At 40.5% G+C, this 19,571-nt stretch overlaps 1 protein-coding gene across 2 annotated transcripts in view; it reads left to right on the top strand.

The window, feature by feature from the left end:
- LOC116173299 (low-density lipoprotein receptor-related protein 2) overlaps positions 1 to 19,571 on the top strand; it is a 254,373-nt gene that overhangs the window by 228,339 nt on the left and 6,463 nt on the right. For both annotated transcript variants that reach the window (XM_031490672.1, XM_031490671.1), the window contains exons 8-22: positions 1,623 to 1,941; positions 1,994 to 2,467; positions 2,519 to 2,973; positions 3,019 to 3,205; positions 9,794 to 10,181; positions 10,227 to 10,552; positions 10,600 to 10,991; positions 11,116 to 13,939; positions 13,988 to 14,172; positions 14,564 to 14,820; positions 14,867 to 15,057; positions 15,113 to 15,324; positions 15,733 to 15,916; positions 15,973 to 16,198; positions 16,332 to 17,528. In XM_031490672.1, coding sequence (XP_031346532.1) covers positions 1,623 to 1,941; positions 1,994 to 2,467; positions 2,519 to 2,973; positions 3,019 to 3,205; positions 9,794 to 10,181; positions 10,227 to 10,552; positions 10,600 to 10,991; positions 11,116 to 13,939; positions 13,988 to 14,172; positions 14,564 to 14,820; positions 14,867 to 15,057; positions 15,113 to 15,324; positions 15,733 to 15,916; positions 15,973 to 16,198; positions 16,332 to 17,528 — 7,817 coding nt within the window. The remainder of the gene's footprint in view (positions 1 to 1,622; positions 1,942 to 1,993; positions 2,468 to 2,518; positions 2,974 to 3,018; positions 3,206 to 9,793; positions 10,182 to 10,226; positions 10,553 to 10,599; positions 10,992 to 11,115; positions 13,940 to 13,987; positions 14,173 to 14,563; positions 14,821 to 14,866; positions 15,058 to 15,112; positions 15,325 to 15,732; positions 15,917 to 15,972; positions 16,199 to 16,331; positions 17,529 to 19,571) is intronic.

The raw sequence follows: 19,571 nt of genomic DNA, 5'->3' as shown, positions 1-19,571 counted from the left end.
TAGCTATCTTTAACAGTTTCTGACTTATTCCCATTTTATTGAATTGACACTATTTTTTTCGGATTTTCTTTTTAGTAGTCGGCCATGATTCTATAACAATTGAATTTTAAACAAATCTATTGACACTAATCCGTCACCTACTGTTCTACGTTAACACAGTTTTTCAAAAATCGAAAAATGACTCGCGGCGCGTGCTTTCCGTACATTCATTCGAAAACTGGAACGAAATTGTATGAATTTTGGAAATTTTGTACCCCTAACGCACTCCAAACCGTTGAAGCACAAGTGATACAAAGCTCTACAAGAGAAAATTTAAGAAAATGAATTGAATTGCAAATGCAAGATTAACAAAATAAATTCAATGCTAAATATAAAAAACTTCGTTGAAACATTTTTGGTATGGAATTGTTGCTAGAACAAATATCGCATTAATTTCCAGACTTATACGTTGTTTAAGAAATTCAGTTGAACGACTGGTATTAAAGAATCCATTCCTTGATTTGTTTAAAATTCGATTGTTATAAAATCATGGCCAACTAGGTACTAAAAAGAAAATGCGAAAAAAAAAATGGCATCAATTTCGAGATCAATTCAATGAAATGGGAATAAATCAGAAACTGTTAAAGATAGCTATAGGAACATGTAATATGAAAAAATGCCAATTTCGATTCTCTATCTCATGCAATATTAAGAACATGATCATTCCATTTAAAAAAAATCTGGATTTATAGACTAAGTTTCTTAAATTTGGATCTCCATAGGTGCGGTTGTACGCAACTCAACTTTTTTTTTAAGTACACTAAGAGAAAGCCCTATCTCTATGCACTGATAAAAATGGGTTGCCATGACTATATATAACCTTTTTCATCCGCCATTTTTTTTCTTAAAGTCAAAATAACTTAAAAACCATAAATGGCGGATATCGACATATGGTTATCAAAAGAACTGAAATTTCACGTGGAATCCAAAAATGCAATAAAAAATAGGGGTTGCCATTTAAAATAACGAAGTTACTCTCTACTTCCGGTGTTTCCGGAAGTGCCGACATTTTGAAAATATTTTACATAGATTCGGCCTTCAGAGTAACTCTTAAGTACCAATTTTCAAAAACCTACGTATTTTACTTTCCCAGAAACGTAAACGTAAACTAAAGCTCCCAAAAAAACACCCTGTATAGAGTGTTTCTGAAACACTATAACGGCGCATTTTAGCGCATGATGAAAGGTACGATGTAGTAGAAAAAACATGTTAAAAAACGTAACTTTTGAAAACGTTAAGTTAGCCCCCCCCCACTTTTAAAAAATTTTTTATGGCTTAACCGTAATGGCGCTAGCTTTAATTCAAGTGGCGCAATTGAGCGCATAACCAAATGTATCAAGTGACCTAGTTACAAGCGACAAAATACGTACTGGGGAGGGGGGGGGCTACGTTCACTTGGCCCCGCCCCCCAAATGTTTTTTCGGATTTCTAAAAAACGATAATGGCGCAAGAGTTATTATCGGTGGCGCATATGAGCGCATTCATTTTAAAATAATACGGCTATCAAATCTAACAGTTGGGGAGCCAAGTTAACGGACCCAGGTTTTTGACTTGTTGAAGCTGAGATAACGATCTTCTTTAAGATATTCAGCGAAAATGAGCAGAGAATCGACCCGTTGCAACCGTGCTGGACGAACAATGGCGGATGCGCCAAACTATGCTTCGCGATACCTCACAATGACACCGGAGGTTTGCAGGCGGTGTGCGGTTGTCCCTACGGCGAACGGCTAACCGCGGATATGCGAACCTGTCAGCTCGATCCCAGCAGCGAGCCACCGGTGCAGGCCTGCCCTCACACCTGGGATTTCACTTGTAACAATCAAAGGTGTATACCGAAATCGTGGGTTTGCGACGGCGATAATGATTGTCTTGACAATAGTGATGAGGAGCAGAATTGTACCAGTAAGAGACATGATCGAGAGGGATTTCGAATCTTGATTATTTTCTGTTGTAGAACCGACCTGTGGCACTAACGAGTTCCAGTGTAAATCCGGTCGCTGTATACCGATGACGTTTAGGTGTGATGCCGAAAACGACTGTGGGGACTTCAGTGATGAAACTGGCTGCGTTAACGTCACCTGCGGATCGACGCAGTTTCAATGCGAGAATGGCAGGTGCATTCCCAACACATGGAAGTGCGACTCGGAGAATGACTGCGGTGACGGTTCAGACGAAGGGGACCATTGCGCCGAGAAGACTTGCGCTTACTACCAATTCACATGTCCGCGTACTGGCCACTGCATACCCCAAAGTTGGGTTTGTGACGGTGACGATGATTGTTTCGACAAACAAGATGAGCAAGACTGTCCGCCTATAACGTGTCTTCCTAGCCAATTCAAATGCGCCGATTTAAGACAATGCGTCCAGGAGAGCTACAAATGTGATGGAATTCCCGATTGCAACGACGGCAGTGATGAGCTGGGATGTCGTACGTATTCTTCTCAAGCTTAACACTCGCACTAAACATTATTTTTTCTAGCTTCCTTGGCGCCCGATCAGTGCAACAGCGAAAAACAATTTCAATGTCAGTCGTCCGGAATATGCATTCCAAAGTCGTGGCATTGCGACGGTACACCCGATTGCGACGACCGATCCGATGAGCCTGAATCCTGCGGCCAAATCAATTGTCCTAACAACTTCTTCAAGTGTAAAAATTCGCGCTGCATTTTCAAGGCGTACGTGTGCGACGGCAACGACGATTGCGGCGATGGATCCGATGAAAGCTACGAATTTGCTTGCACACGTCCACCGTTTAGATGTCCTGACGGGCAGTGGCAGTGCCCTGGTGTGACGGAACGTTGCGTGCCCTTAGAAAAGGTGTGCGACGGAAGTACCGACTGTCCGAACGGCGCTGATGAAGGTCCAGGTTGTGATTTGGCGGAATGCACGCATCGCGGCGGATTGTGCTCTAACGGGTGTAAACAGACGCCTCAAGTGAGTAAATCGGTGATATAACAATTACTTATTCGTTTTACTTAGGGTGTGTTGTGCACGTGTCCGAAAGGGGAAGTTCTCGGAAATGACACCTACACTTGCGAAGACCTAGACGAATGCAAACCACCTGGTCTGTGCTCGCAAGTTTGTACAAATACCAAATCTTCGTATCATTGCGGCTGCGTCGCCGGATACACGTTAGAACCAGACAAGCATCGCTGCAAGGCATTTAGTAAGTACTGATCCAGCATTGATCTAATTGCTGTCAATCAAAGATCTCAAACTACCCTTTATTTAATCATTCTATAACAAATTATTTGCACTAAGAAATCACGAGATTTGATTTGTTTTCATTGATGATCTAAAATAGAATGAAGGGAAGAGAGTATGGATCATACCGAGGCCTATCGATACTTATTGAATACATTACGGCTTATGGAAAATCCGTGCGCGGCTCCACTATTTATTTTTTTACTACGGATCCGTTTAACATAGCGCCACGAAATTTCACTGAGAGCTGCTCGATGGTACCTACAGACAATTAAATTATCGTGTTTATTAATTTTTAATAACACGGGAAATAATTAATTTTAAGATTTATAAAGTCTTTGAAGATAAAACGACGATAGTAAATCCGTGTTTTTTCCATATTTCCACCGTCATATTTCTGTTTTTAGGAACGATATCATTATAATTCTGTCGGTGTCTTAAACTAGAATGATATGCGCCTCCAATTATGCGTATATAATGCCTTATCTGGTATTAGTGTAGATTTAACAGGCCCTACAAGATCGCTCATTAATTATCCGCGCAGAGCAAAATTCACCATGCGAGAAACTTTTTTGTTGTTGGTACAATTGTATCGCATATATAGAATGAATTGTGGCAAAAGAACACAAAAATGTTTTTCGGAAGGAATTTTTAAGAAATGGTCTTTTGTTTCCTTTTTTCAGCAGTTTTAGTAACCTCCGGAACACGCGAACGCGCAATGGAAATTATTAGTTTTTAAATAATTATTACTAATCGACTTTCAAATAATGTTTGTAATATTTAGAGAACCATTAAACTCATAGAATAAAATATACAGGGTTAGTCAAAAGTATGGAAAATATCATATCTTCGTTAATATTAATTTTACATTATAGCTTCCGGAAAATTCGCGTTTAGAACAATTCGCTCCTGTAGAATTCTTTAACAGAGTATGAGTTTTTCTAATAATGTTTAAAGCTTATGCGATTGATGTATTGTTCCATCGTTCTTTATTTTAAACTTGTTGTGTGATGCAGAATGGAATCAAAGAAAATCTTTTTTAAACACGTTTTTTATTAGGTCCTATTGCGGCTATCGATTTCGACCTTATAAGGTCATCTTCAGGCCGAGCTATAATATATTGTTTAATGATACAATTATAATGTGGTTAAAGCTTATGCCCTAGCAAGTGGCTGGTGTAGAATGTGTGAAATATTGTGCACATTCCCTTGGAAGCCACTGAAGAAGTGTTATATGCATCATTTGTGGCAATTTCTTCATATTTTTGTTATTTATCTGGCTGTCTGACAAACAATCCTCTGTGCACGTCTCGCCGTCTACAAGAGCTCATAGTCGGTGACCACCCGGTTTCCTTATGTGTGCATTACAATGTTCTCTATAATACTCACTACCATTAGAAACTAAATAGATGTCTACCACTGGTAAGTGACAATTATATTGTTTTAACTCATAAAATGAAATGTATATGTTAAATTAGGTAAAACTTAACGTGAAGATCAAGTCACCACTGCCATAATCATGGCGAACAGAAATGGAAGTATTCGTTGATGATGCTGATGTAGAGGATGGCAATATATCTGCAATGTTCTGTTGGTCATAAACGAGGTCATAAAGCGACTTTCATAAAAAAAAGAATATCCGTACTTTTGGCTAACCCTGTATATAATTTTTTTTAATGTTGTAAGCTTAATGGTTCTCTACATATTACAAACACTATTTGAAAATCCATCAGTGATACCAAATCGCCCCTTCTCCTATAATATATCCAAACTATACAACCATCTACCTGACAGTCTAAAAGATCTCCCCGCCCTCGTTTTTAAGCAGAAACTTCGCGAGTTCTTAATATTACAACAGATTTCTTCTAATATCCAAACATCTGTGCTACTTTTAAGTTGTTTTTTAGTTGTTTCTTTTCTTTAAACTATGAATTAGTATATTTTCAACGATCACCGAATAAGATAGATCAAGGCAATTTTTCATTAGGATAGGTATTAAATTTATAAGTTTTGTTTGTTCTGTCAAGGTTTAAGTGGTAGAACAGGATACGAAGATTTCTCTTTGTATATCTGAACTTCGCCTTGTGATTCTTCTGTCTTTTTTGTTTTCGAATTTTTTTTCCATGTCATTACGTTTATAGGAGAAGAATAAAGATTATTATTATTATTATTATTTAAAAAATAATAATTTCCATTGCGCGTTCGCGTGTTTCTGAAGTCGTGCTATTTACTAAAACTGCTGAAAAAAGGCAACAAAAGACAATTGCTTAAAAATTCCTTCTGAAAAACATTTTTGTGTCCTTTGGCCACAATTCAACAAAACAGTTTCTCTCATCATGAATTTTGCTCTGCGCGGATAATAAATGCGCGATCTTGTAGGGGCTGTTGAATCCTAATACCAGATAAGGCATTATATACGCATAATTGGAGGCGCATATCATTCTAGTTTAAGACCCCGAAAGAATTATAATGATATCGTTCCTAGAAACAGAAATATGACGGTGGAAATATAGAAAAACACAGGATTTACTATCGTCGTTTTATCTTCAAATACTTTAAACCTTAAAAAATTATTTCTAGTGTTACTAAAAATTAACAAACACCATAATTTAATTGTTTGTACCATTGACCAGCTCTCATTGAAATTTCGTGACGCTATGTTAAACGGGTCTGGAGTAAAAAATAGTATATTAAGATACAAGTGTATAATCAAGTCTTTAAAGCACGCGCAACGAGTTTAAGGGCACGACGCAAAGTGGAGTGCCTTTAACGTTGCAAGTGCTTTAAAGACCAATTATACACGTGTATCTTATAGTATTTTTTATTATACCTGCAGTATAATTTAAAAATAGGAAATTCAATGAAATCATATTGACGTTATACTCGAATACATGTCTAATTAAGTGGGCTGGGTGTTCGTAATTTCACGATTGCCATGGAAATGTCACTTGACGTTTGCTTATAAAAATCGTCGTCTTTGTGAATAAAACGATTTCCGTTGAAAAAGATAATACACCGTCCATTAAATCGCTTGTTGTAAAATCTAAACAAACGTTGGTAGGTGTAAAATCTCAATCCAGTAAAGCTATTATCAAGCATATGAAAAGTTGTTTCCATGGATGAATAGGAAGTTACTTACGAATAAAGTCTTAAATGCATCGATAATGCTGGCATATATGAAGGAAATGTCAAAGGTATTTAAATCTTCTATCTTTTGGTGCATTCATTCAAAACTTCACTTATTGCTGGGACTGAAAAGTGGAACAGATTTGAAAGCATACCCTAAATTACGCGCGTTTGTAAAAACTTCAACCAAAGGATAGGTACAAGCCGAAGAAATGTTCTGCATTTACAGAAAGTGACTTAGGAAGATTTTTTATTTCACCAAGATGACAGTTTCAAAAGTCACACTTGAAGTATCGTTACTTAGCAACTTTAAAGCACGTGTGTTTTAAAGGCCTTTTTTCGCACGCATTTGAGTGTTTAAAACGGAGATTGTGATTCAGGTATAATAAAAAATAAATAGTGGAGCCGCGCACGGATTTTCTATAAGCCGTATCCTAAGGTCACGTGATTTTTTCGAGCGCTCCGGCCTGTAAGTATTGTAGGCCTCGATCATACCTATATTAGTGAAAGATAAGAGGATAAATAATCGGCAATCGTCGAATTTAGATTGATAAAGTTGGCACCCCACTTTGCCCAAATAAAGTAAAAATACGGCTATAATCTAGGACTAATTAAAGACTAATTTGTACCCACAAAATTAGAATTTGTACCCGGCTTGGTTCATCCGGAAAACCGAGTCTAAGGTGGGAAGTGAATCAATTTAGCACCCCCACTTTTTCCGATTGAAATTTTATTAGTCGCATCAAACAATATGAATTAAAGACTGATTTGTACCCAATAAGTTAGATTTTCATTGTTTAAACAATTTGTACGTTATTTAAACAATTTTTTTTTCTAAAAAATGGACAATTCTCGAAATTACCTACTAAAAAGAAATGCAACTAATTTGTACACCCAAACATTTTTAAACAAATTGTATGGTCGAAATAATGCACTCTGCTAAATTAGTAACGAACTATCAACTAACGATGCTTGAGATCGTTTATAATTTTGTATTGCTGTCTACCTATCTGTCCGTTTGTCTGTCTGTTCATGTGCCCAATAACAATAATTGTTTAGAAACGCTTGATCGCTTTGAAAATTGATAAACACGTTCTCAAAAATATAAGAAAGATCGCTATTGATTTTCCGATGTATTGCTCCATTAGAATTATAAGCGTCTTATTAAAAGGCTGCGTAGAATATCTTATAATTATTAAAAAAAATTTCTTGGTAATCTATTTATGTATTTTAGCCTTTGACGCTAAGGTCTGATGATGGATTTGATTTCCGAAATACCGAAAAAAAACGGTTACGCAAAACTAACTAATTTATTAGAGCGAAATTGTTATCTTTTTTTGAGTTCCACTATATTTTTATCAACGTTAGTTTATTACAAATTGTATGACATCTTCTTTCTAGAATTTTTAATCGATAAACAATCTACAAAGCAGTTTTAGAATTATTTGTATAATTATAGGTTTCAACTCAACCGCATTCGTTTAATATTAGTAGTTATTTAATAATTTTTGCTTATTTTTCCTATTGCATATTCGTAGTGAAGGTAAAATAAACTTTCCAACAATGTGTTGCAAGACCTATGTTGCCATTAAAAAAAACAAAATGGCGGTCGTGTCAAAATACCATACGGGATAAAAGATAAATATCTAAGATGTGTTTGTGCATATTCATAGCATGAAAAAAAAGTCCTAAAACTTTCAAACCGATATCTCCAAACGTTTTCACACCAGCGTTGTGGTTCCATATTTATTAGTCACTCTGTATATCTCATATGACAGATATAATTGGCATATAATACGCAAATGAAAAATAAATAAACTCGAGAATAAACTTCTGTTTGCTGTGCTGTCAATATTTGAAAAATTACAAAAAAAAGAACGGGCCGATCAACAGCGTGATATACGTTTACACGCTAGTTCTAGCCTATGTAAAGAGACCATTGCGGTGACAGGCGTTTAAAAATCATCGCACAAAATATGTCGCAGTTCAAGAAAAAAGTAAGACAACTTCTAATACAAAAATGAGCGTATAATCTTGAAGAGCTTTAATGTGTTTAATGTAAAATGTTGTTATTATCATTTTTATGATCTTTGTTTATGTGTATTGTAGCGAATATTCTAGAAATTTCGATAGACATCGAGGGGCCATAAAAGATCGGTCATCGGCAATAAGAGAAAAGCAAGCGGATATGACGCTTTTTTCCGGGAAATATGGCATGTTTGTTTCTTTGAGAATATTCTAAAATATTCGGGAGCGTTCGGAAGCGTTCGAAAACTTTCGAAAAAGATCGGCGTTTGCTATATATAAGCAAATCGAATTGTGTTTTGAGTAATTAAATTAAATTCGAAGTAAATTATTAACTTAACTATAACAAAGTAATCCATTTCAAGACTATTATAAATGACGTGCAGACACGTGCATGGTTTTTTTTTCAAACTTCTCGTCGAAAGGAATTTGTTTCTACAAACTATAACTTTCATCCGCGACTACTAAGATGACTGGGTGATGGGCAGAAGAGGTGGAGGTTAGAAATTTATTTTATCTTTCTTACCAACCACTGTCTTCCCGCCTCCTTGACCCCTTAACGTGATTGGTTCTAATATCTCTAGAGCGAAATGTCGGAGGAGGGTAGGTACTCACAACGGGCGATTGGTACGCTTGGAAGAAATATATCCATTAGCGATGTCAAATCTTTAAGAACGAATGTCTGGAAAAGTATCAGAAGAGGATACTCATAAAGGGCAAGGGGTCGACTGGCCGAGACACATCTACTAGTGATGTTAAAACATTCATTGCCAAATACCTGCAGAACGGAGTGTCGGAGGAGGATACAAGGTTTCGGAGGCCTTGAATCTTCTTGCGTACTATGCGATCAAAAATGATTTGCTGTCGAGTCACCTTTGGAATTTTTGTTTCTACAATGGGAAATCGTACTTAACTTAAACTTCCAAAGGAGACACGAGAGCAACTCATTTTTGATCGCCCGTTATATTGTTAATTTATGCCAGGCGGCCTTTAAATGCTTATTACCTTAGCATCAGTTTTCCGGAGGAACTAAGCGGGTACAAATTTTAATTTTGTGAGTACAAATTAGTCTTTAATTATAGGCAAATTTTTACTTGATTTAGACAAAGTGGGGGTGTGTAGCAACTACCGACCTGTCGAATTTCAAGGTTTTTTTAATCCACGCGATTCGATTATGTTATGTTGTTGACTCGTTGATTGACCGAAATCGAAGAAATTTACGTGACAATTGAGCCATTTCAGCATTTTTATCGCTCTCACGTTGTCTTGAGTTTCTAAGGCACCCTATCTATTAATACTTTAGGCTCGACTTTAGGAGTGCGATCAATTGTGATCAATATTGATTGTTTGAGATCTTTGATTTACCACCGCGCATGCAATACTTATTAATTGCTTTTTAGATCACAGTGCCGCATTTTTAATTATATCGAATCGTCACTCCATTTTGGTGGCGGACTTGAACGAGCAGGGCCTGGAGCGCGTGCCCATAATTGTGGAAAACGTAGTCGCAACCACCTCGAATATGCACACAGGCACAATATTCTGGTCGGACATGAAGCTTAAAAAAATTTCGCGTCTCGACAGAAACAGCGAGCCGGTCGATGTTATCTCGACTGGCTTAGATTTGGTGGAAGGTCTCGCTTATGATTGGGTCGGAGGAAATCTGTATTGGTTGGATTCGAAATTGAATACGATCGAAGTGGCGAAGGAGAATGGAACCGGTAGAATAGTGCTGGTTAAAGAGAATATCACGCAGCCAAGAGGAATGTGCTTGGATCCCAGTCCTGGGTATATTTCTTTTGGTGTATTTCAGTGATTTAATAATTGTTTTAGGGCACGGTTACTGTTTTGGACTGATTGGGGGGAGAATCCTAGAATAGAGAATGTCGGAATGGATGGAAATAATCGTTCAATAATAATCAATACGAAAATTTACTGGCCGAACGGTTTGACACTTGATACTGCAAATAAGCGTGTGTACTTCGCCGATTCAAAGCTTGATTTTATCGATTTTTGTAATTACGACGGCACAGGCAGGCAACAGGTGCTCGCGGGTAGTCATTACCTGCTCCACCCTCATTCTCTAACCTTGTTTGAAGATACAATGTACTGGACGGACCGACAACTTAACCGAGTTTTATCAGCTCATAAATTCAAAGGTTAACTCTCCATGGGGAAATTGCTCAATTTACAATTTGTGTTTTAGGCAACAATCAAACAGTAGTGTCGCATCTTATTTCCCAACCGTTGAGTATACATGTGCACCACCCATCTTTACAGCCAATGTCCGATAATCCCTGTCAAGTTTCACCTTGCCAACACTTGTGCCTACTTTCGCCGGTATCGGCCAATGGGTACACGTGTAAATGCAAACCGGGTTATCGTATTACTGCCGACGGCCATTGCATGGAGGAGGAACATCCGTTTATTATGCTAATGCGTGGTTCTCAGATAATCGATCTTTCATTGACCTCTGGCGAAACGTCGACTGGATTCTTGATTCCTATCATTGGAGTCGAGCATGGTCTTCAAATCGATTACGATCGTAAAACTAGTACCATATTTTGGATTGAAGGGAAGGAGAACGATGAAGAAAACGTAAGTATTTTTATTTCCACTTTTTTTGCAAAATGCGTGTCCAGATATTCAGATTATATTTTGTTTTATTAGTATTTGTGTATTTGTTGCAAAGTTTAATTTTAAATATGTTCCTTTATTTTAGTGTACCATTTGGACAACACCTTACGGCGGCGGTAACAAGACACAATTCCTCGGACTCGAAACTGGCGTGGTCGGTGCACCTGCCACAATGGCCTTTGATTGGTTGGGACGAAATTTGTTCGTCGGCAATCGTGTAGCCGGAAATTTGGAGGTAATAAAGGTCGACGGCAAGGTGAAACACCGATCGATCATCTTATCGAATGACGGAAATAGAACCTCGGTGGCGAAGCCTCGTTCCATTTGCGTCGATCCGACTGACGGCAAAGTGTATTGGACCGACGACGGAGGTTTCGGTGTACCACAGAAAGTCGGAAAGGTCAACATGGACGGATCGAATTCGTTGGTGCTGTTGGAAGACGTGGAAAGGCCAGATGCTATCGTCATTGATGTTGATCTTAAAGTGTTGTACTTCAGTACGCGGTATCCTCCGCTTGTAATCTCGATGAACGTCGACGGTACCAACCGCATGAACATACTCAGCGAGGAGAATAGTATAGCAAACCCGCAAGCTTTGGGCATTTTGGACAGTCGGTTATATCTTATGGACCCGATATACGAAAAATTGGAACGTGTTGACTTAAAAGGTGGGCTTAATTCGAAACTTCTGCTCGAGAATGAACCGGATTTAAAAACGTTTACTATATACAAAAAAAGACAACTGTTCGATCACCCTTGCTTGCAAAATAATGGGGGCTGTGACCAAATTTGTTTACCAGCGGAGGGCAAGTCAAGAGTGTGCACTTGCAGCATCGGTTACAGAAAAGAAAACGAAGTGAGTTGCATACATTACAAAACCTACGTGGTCGTCTCCCAACTTGATATGGTGAAAGGCTTCAGTTTGAAGGACAGCGCCGAAGCAATGGTGCCAATCGCAGGACCTGGCCATCACGTTTTGCACGTCGACGTCCTCTATCTGGAGAACTGGATCTACTGGGTCGAATTCAACCGAGGCACGTGGAATGGAATTTATAGAATCAGACCGAATGGCACCGAACTACAGCCGATAATCAAAGACGGAATTGGAAGTAACGGAATTCGTGGATTGGCGATCGATTGGGTTGCCGGTAACTTATACTTCACAAACGTTTTTCCTCACGAGAATTATCTGGAGGTATGCTGGCTGGATGGTAGCAATCGGAAAATCTTGGTAAAAACGACGACTGATGCCCCGCGAGAGTTGGCGGTGAACCCGCTCAAGCGACTGCTTTATTGGATTGATTATGGACAATACCCGAGAATTGGAAAGGCCTACTTAGACGGTTCGAATTGGACCCCTCTAGTCACTTCGGGTATTCGCAATCCGAGAGATCTGACGATCGATATGTTAACTCACGACGTCTATTGGGTCGATTCCAAGCTAGATATGATCCAGAAGATTTCCTACAACGGTGGCAATAGGCAGGTGATTAGACGCAACTTACCGAACCCCATGGGAATTGCCGTGCATATGGGAGACGTGTACTGGGTGGATAGGAACATGCAAACCCTTTTCAAAGCTTCCAAGTTAACCGGAAACGTAACACTTCCTACGCGTGTTAGAACCAACCTACAGAAACTACGCGACATCGCCATGTTCGATATCGCAAACCAGCCCGCTGATGAAACGAACCCATGTCTCAGGTTTGGCAACGGAGGCTGCGAGCAACTTTGCTTTAGTTTCCCGTCAGATGTCACAATCACCTTCCAACCGGGCTCTTCTCCGAACACTTTGGGCTACACGTGTGCTTGCGCTACCGGTCATCTAGCGGCCGATGGACGTAAATGCGACTTCGTCAACGAGTACCTCGTCTTCAGCACCCGCACGGAGATACGATCGATTAATCTCGACCCGAAATCGACAAGTGTGCCATTTAATCCAATAGTGAATTTGACTAACGTGGTCGGTATAGATTTCGATCATGCCGACCGCAAGCTGCTTTTCACGCAGATCCGACCTTGGGCGCGAATTGCGTGGATGCCTTCTAACAATCCCAGCAATACGGCGATCACTAACATTCTAAATCGGGGAATCAATCCCGAGGGAATCGCTTACGATTGGACGCAGAAGAAGATCTACTGGACGGATTCGTCCAATCACAGTATTTACGCTATGAACTTGGACGGTTCCGATTTGGTAATGATCGCTAGAGTTGAGCGACCTCGCGCTATCGTTGTCGATCCGTGCAATGGCACCCTGTTCTTCACCGATTGGGGTAAATTTGGAACTTCGGGGAAAATATTTAGAACGACCATGGCCGGATCATTGAAAAGAGTGATCATTGATAAAAATCTGGCGCAACCGTCAGGTTTGGCGATCGACTACGATGATCAAATGTTGTATTGGACGGATGCCGTAAGGGAGAAGATTGAACGCTCCAATTTGGACGGTCTAAACCGTGTAGTGTTGGTTTCGGCCACAATTTATCCGTTTTCCATTACTGTCTTCGGCAACTACATTTACTGGACCGATTTGCAACTGAGAGGAGTGTATCGAGCCGAAAAGCACACCGGAGCAAACATGATTGAAATGGTTAAACGATTAGAAGACAGCCCGAGAGATATCCAAGTGTTTTCGAGTTCGCGGCAAACTTGCAGCGTGAATCCATGCCACATTCACAACGGAGGTTGCGCGCAAAGTTGCCATCCCGCGCCCAATGCGACGTCCGAATGTAAATGCGACGATAACACAAAGTTAGTGAACGAAGGCAGAATGTGTGTCCCTAAAAATTTAACTTGCGACTCGAGTAAATTTTACTGCACCAACGGCAAATGCATCTCGCGGATGTGGGCGTGCGATGGTGAAGACGACTGCGGTGATAATACCGATGAAAATTTGACGTATTGCTGTACGTTGAATCTTTGCGTGGCAATTGCACTTATCCGTTTATTTGCAGCTTTCCATTCGTGCTCGTCGAACGAATTCCGCTGCGCTAACGGTAGATGCATCTTCAAGTCATGGAAATGCGACCACGAAAACGATTGCAAGGACGGGTCCGATGAGAAAGATTGCCAATATCCGCCGTGTGCTCCTGCAACCGAATTTAGTTGCGCCAATTTAAGATGTATCCCCTTGTCTCAGGTAATCTATCCATTTTTCTAGACTCCTATCACTTCGGGCGTAATTCACTATTTTAGTATACCATATTAAATCAAATATAATGCAATTATAAAAAAAGATGCATACCCTTTCCCATATATGTCATCAAACAGAGAAAAATTGGTCTACAGAATACACGGACCGTGTATAGAATATTGATAATCGTAATCGATAGAAACAAACATAATTTTCCAGGGATGCATACCCAGTTCCTTACATATCGCCACTTTACTATAAGTGTATCTTGTAGGTATTGCAAACGTTTGTCAACACAAAGATAGTGATTGCTTTGCGAATACCTATGCGGTTCACAATTAAACTTAAAAGTCCCATTTCAATTGAACCGTTGACATGATTGTTTTTGCTTGTTCAGGTCTGCAATGGGGTGAACGACTGTAAGGATAACTACACTTCCGACGAGAGTTACATTCATTGCCCTCAGAACACCACCTGCCCTCCTAATCACCTAAAGTGCGAGAGGACCAACATTTGCGTGGAACCTTATTGGTTGTGCGATGGCGATAACGATTGCGGTGACAATTCCGATGAAAATCCGTTGCACTGCGCCCAAAGAACGTGTCCGCAGAATAGCTTCCGGTGTCCAAACCATCGTTGCATTCCTGCCACATGGTATTTTAAATGTTGTTCTATCGCATCCTGTAATTTTTCGTTGAAGGTATTGCGATGGTGACGATGACTGCGGCGACGGCGCCGATGAGCCGCCGGAGTATTGCAAGAGCGAAGGCCGGACTTGCTTTGGCGACCTGTTCACGTGCGACAATGGCAACTGTGTTCCAAGGATTTATATTTGCGACGGCGATAATGACTGCCTCGATAATAGTGATGAAGACAACCGGCATCAGTGCAGTAAGTTCACTTATGAAAAATTAGACTACCTGATTAATGAATTTTTCTCTTTTAGACAACAGGAAGTGTGACGAGGAAACAGAATTTACTTGCGAGGCGAATAAGGCTTGGGGGAGAGCGCAGTGTATCCCGCGAAAATGGCTGTGCGATGGTGATCCAGATTGTGTCGATGGCGCTGATGAAAATTCTACCCTGCATCAATGTGCTACGCCTCAACCCTGCAGCGAGGATCAGTTTACGTGTGCCAATGGACGATGTATTAACATGGTAAAGACTAAGAGTTCTATTTTTTATTTATTTACGTACTAAATGTGCATGAGAGTGATATTTTAAAAGGGCTAATTGGATTGTGATCTAAACTTCTGGGTTAAATAAGATACTTAGCTTGTTTTCGAATGGATATCTTCGCCTAAACCAAGCAATATCTAGCTTGAAAGCTTAAATCCGCCTGCGCCATTGATACTACAAATTCCCAGTTTTCCTGAGCTAATACGGCGCGAAAGAAGATGCGTATCCATTGCTGTATTGTACAACTAAATTAGATAATAAAAATAGTGATCTAGGATTACTATACGGGAAATGGTTTATATCTTAAATTCAAGTGGTCTCTTATGCTTTGTTCTTGGGTTATCAATTTCTCTACCTTTGTAAGACTAACTATGGAAAACTTCGCAGGGATGGTTATGCGATCATGACAACGACTGTGGCGACGGTACCGATGAAGGTAAAGAATGCAACAACAAATACAAGACGTGCTCGCCCCAAGAATTTACCTGCCAAAACTTCAAATGCATACGTAACCAGTACCGGTGCGATGGTGAAGACGATTGCGGCGACAGGTCAGATGAAGTGAACTGCAGTAAGTAGAAAATCTTAAGTCGTACCAAAGTCGGTACCCATATCATTTGTTTGTAGACAAAACGAATAGTACATGCGAGACGCCAAAACAATTTACATGTAATAATGGTCAGTGTATTGACGCACAATTAGTATGCAATAAAGTGGCCGATTGCGACGACGAATCTGATGAGCCGTTGCATTGCAATGTGGACGAATGTGCCAAAGTGGAAATTAATCAGTGCGGTCACAAATGCGTGGATACTCCAACGGGTTATTATTGCGAGTGCAACCAAGGATACAAGTAAGTGTAGCTTTCAAAATGTGCCCTGGTCCGTTTTGAATTTTTACAAAATGTTTACTGTATGTAAAAGTACTAAATGAACCACCTTCACATACATGCTTTCGAATTCTAAAATGCGAGGGTCCTTTTGTAGATTAATGGACGATGGGAAGGCATGTACAGATATCGATGAGTGCATCGAAACACCTGAGGTTTGTTCGCAGTACTGCGAGAACACGCCTGGCGGATTTTATTGTAAGTGTGACGAGCTCTATTACGAACGGCAAGATGATAGGCGCACCTGTAAGCGCAAAGACAACCAAGAGCCATGGATAATATTCACCAACAAGTACTACGTACGGAATATGTCGACGGACGCTTCAGTCTACAACTTGGTGCACCAAGACTTGATGAACGTGGTCGCCTTGGATTACGACTATTCAGCGCAAAAGATGTACTTCTGCGACGTAACAGCGAAGACCATCTTCAGATCGAATATCAACGGAAACGGCGAAAAAGAACCCATCATCCGTCACGACTCTCACGGCTTGGAAGGTATTTCGGTTGACTGGATCGGAAGGAAATTGTATTGGCTCGACAGACATTCCAAAAACCTGGACGTCGCCGAACTAGACGGAACTAATCGCAGAACTTTGAAAACGGGCATCGCGGATCCCAGAGCTCTAGTTGTACATCCCGGAATCGGATACTTGTACTTCACCTCGTGGCACCTGCAAGCGTACATCGCAAAGATCGGAATGGACGGTTCAAATTTCACCAGAATTTTAACTTGGGAAGACGACATCGCCTGGCCCAACGCGCTAACAGTCGACTTTTTCACTAACCGAATTTACTGGGCCGACGCTCACTTGGATTACATCGCGTTCGCCGATTTAGAAGGTCGACACCGTCACATCGTACTATCGGGCACGTCCGTACCGCACGTGTTTGCTCTCACTCTCTTCGATGACTTCATCTTTTGGACGGACTGGAACGTGAAAGGTATCAGCAGAGCCAATAAATACTCCGGAAAGGAATTGCGCCTACTTCGCAACACGACGCATAGGCCTTACGATATACACATTTACCATCGCCTCAGACAGTTACCGTACACTAATCCGTGTGGAACGAATAACGGGGGATGTTCTCATTTGTGTCTGATTGCTCCACCGCCCGCATCCAGCTACCTAAACATCGAGGGGTACGGCGAAAATGGGGAAACGACCTACAAGTGCGCTTGCCCGAATCAGTTCTACTTGGCGCAAGACGGTAAAACTTGCATCGCGAATTGTACTTCCGGACAATGGCGGTGCGAAGGAAATGATGAGAAGTGCATACCATGGTACTGGAAGTAAGTATTAATTTGCTGATATGAATGAGAGTGTTTTATATGTAAGTGATAACATGGTACCCCCCTTCCAAGAAAAGGCATACCTGCAGGAAGGAAATGTTGTCACGAATACCCTTAGCAGAACGCGCTGCGAGGGGAGGGTTATCCATGATAACTCATGCCACACCCCGTACATTTCAAAAAGTCCCCCGATTTTCGCAAATCGGCATTGGCTTAAGTTCCATTCTATATCCTATCACCATTCCTGCGGTATTTTCTTGTTTCTTTCCAGAACTGTCTATGTCGTTCTCACAGCTTTCCAGGGCATTTTAGACGCTTTCCCGAGCTTTCCGTTTGGTTCCAGAGCGTAAAAAGCTCTGGAAATAGTCAGAAAGTTCTGGATAGGCTATTAAATGCTGTGGGAGAGTGATAGGATGCTCTGGGGAGTTGCATAAAGGTCTGGAGAAATCTAAGAGGCTCTGGAAAGCCTACTGATACTCTGGACAGGACCAGAGTCACTCAAGTCATTTCAGAATGTTTTAGCCCCTTTGTAGAGTTTTCGAGAAATTTCAAAACCCTTGCTAGAATGGTGTAGAAATGACTTAAATAGAGCACTTATCTTATAAGTGCTTCTGAGAGCATTCAAACACTTTCAGTAGGTTTTTTCTAGATTGATCAAGCAACCTTCATCCATCTTAGGCCCCTTACAACACTTTCTGTGCTCTTCCAAAGCTCTCTACAATATCTTTTTATGCGGAAACATTTTTGTTCGCCAGATTTGTCTTCACTCGACGCGGGACGCCGACGCCTCGAATGGAAAATTATAACCTTGTGATCGTAAACGGTGTCCTCGTGTTGGAGGAAAAACGGTTACCAAGAACATGTTTGCACATTACGAACAATTGCGATTCGAATCCAAGGCCTTGTTGATTTGTGCCTGGCGCGTGCGTGGTAAATTCGACCACTCCCTCTCTCCTTCATCCCTCGATATGGCGGATCAGTGAGATTACGCCTACATGTAATCGCTGTAACATCTCCTCCCCTCCCCACCCCCGCGAACTTAAACGTCCACCTTCAACAACAAATCTTGGGAAGTCGACGCAGATGAAGATCTTCTACCGATAGTGAAGGTTCGAAAGTCTGGTTTTACAAGTGATCTCCGAAGAATGTCTCCCGACTCTTCCCTTCCTTTTCCCTAAGAGATATTAAATGTGCCTCGCCGGGCGGGAGGATTACCCAGGCCCAGTGGAGTGCCTGTAGACGTGGGCTAAAGTTGATGGGTTTCGGAGCGAGTGAAAATGTTAGTGTTAGGTTCACCAAGGCCCGTATAAACTTGAATAACTCAATTTCCTCTAAACAAGCACACTTCCCTCTTGATTACTCACAGCCCTAATAAACAAATATAATAAAATACAATGAAATAATCGAGAGTGACTAAAAAGCACAATACACATATCAGAACGCATGCAAATATGTACAGGGTGGCCAAATAAGAATGCGAGGTACTGTATCTACGAACCTGTCCATCGTAGAGGCTTACGATAAAAAAAGTTATTACTAAAACGGTCACGAGAAAAACCTGGAAAATATTTTTAAGCTTCTGAAATGGCCGCTAGGGGGCGTAACTACAATCTGGAATCTGAAAAAGTGATTTTTCTGTGAATTCCGCTATATTAACCTAACAAAAAAATGTCCGGTCTTTGAAGTTGACGATAATCTGAACAATTTTTGTTTGACAATTTTTCCTGTATCTCTAAAAATGAAGTGGTGGGGGGTATTCAAAGATTTCCGTAAAGAACACCCTGTATCTTCGGGACGGACATTTTTTTGTTAGGTTAATATGGCGGAATTCACAGAAACATCACTTTTAGATTCCAGATTACAGTTACGCCCCCTAGCGTTCATTTCAGAAACTTAAAAATATTTTCCAGGTTTTGCTCTTGGCCGTTTTAGTAATAAATTTTAATACCGCAAGCCTCTACGATGGATAGATTTTCAGATACAGTACCTCGCATTCTTAGTTGGCCACCCTGTACACAATGGGCACAGCCCTACCGACAATGA

The sequence above is a fragment of the Photinus pyralis genome, unplaced genomic scaffold (genome assembly GCF_008802855.1).
Source record: "Photinus pyralis isolate 1611_PpyrPB1 unplaced genomic scaffold, Ppyr1.3 Ppyr1.4_LG6, whole genome shotgun sequence".
Taxonomy (NCBI): Eukaryota; Metazoa; Arthropoda; class Insecta; order Coleoptera; family Lampyridae; genus Photinus; species Photinus pyralis.
Note: the sequence above shows the minus strand (reverse complement) of the source record. Positions and strands in the feature narration are given on the sequence as shown.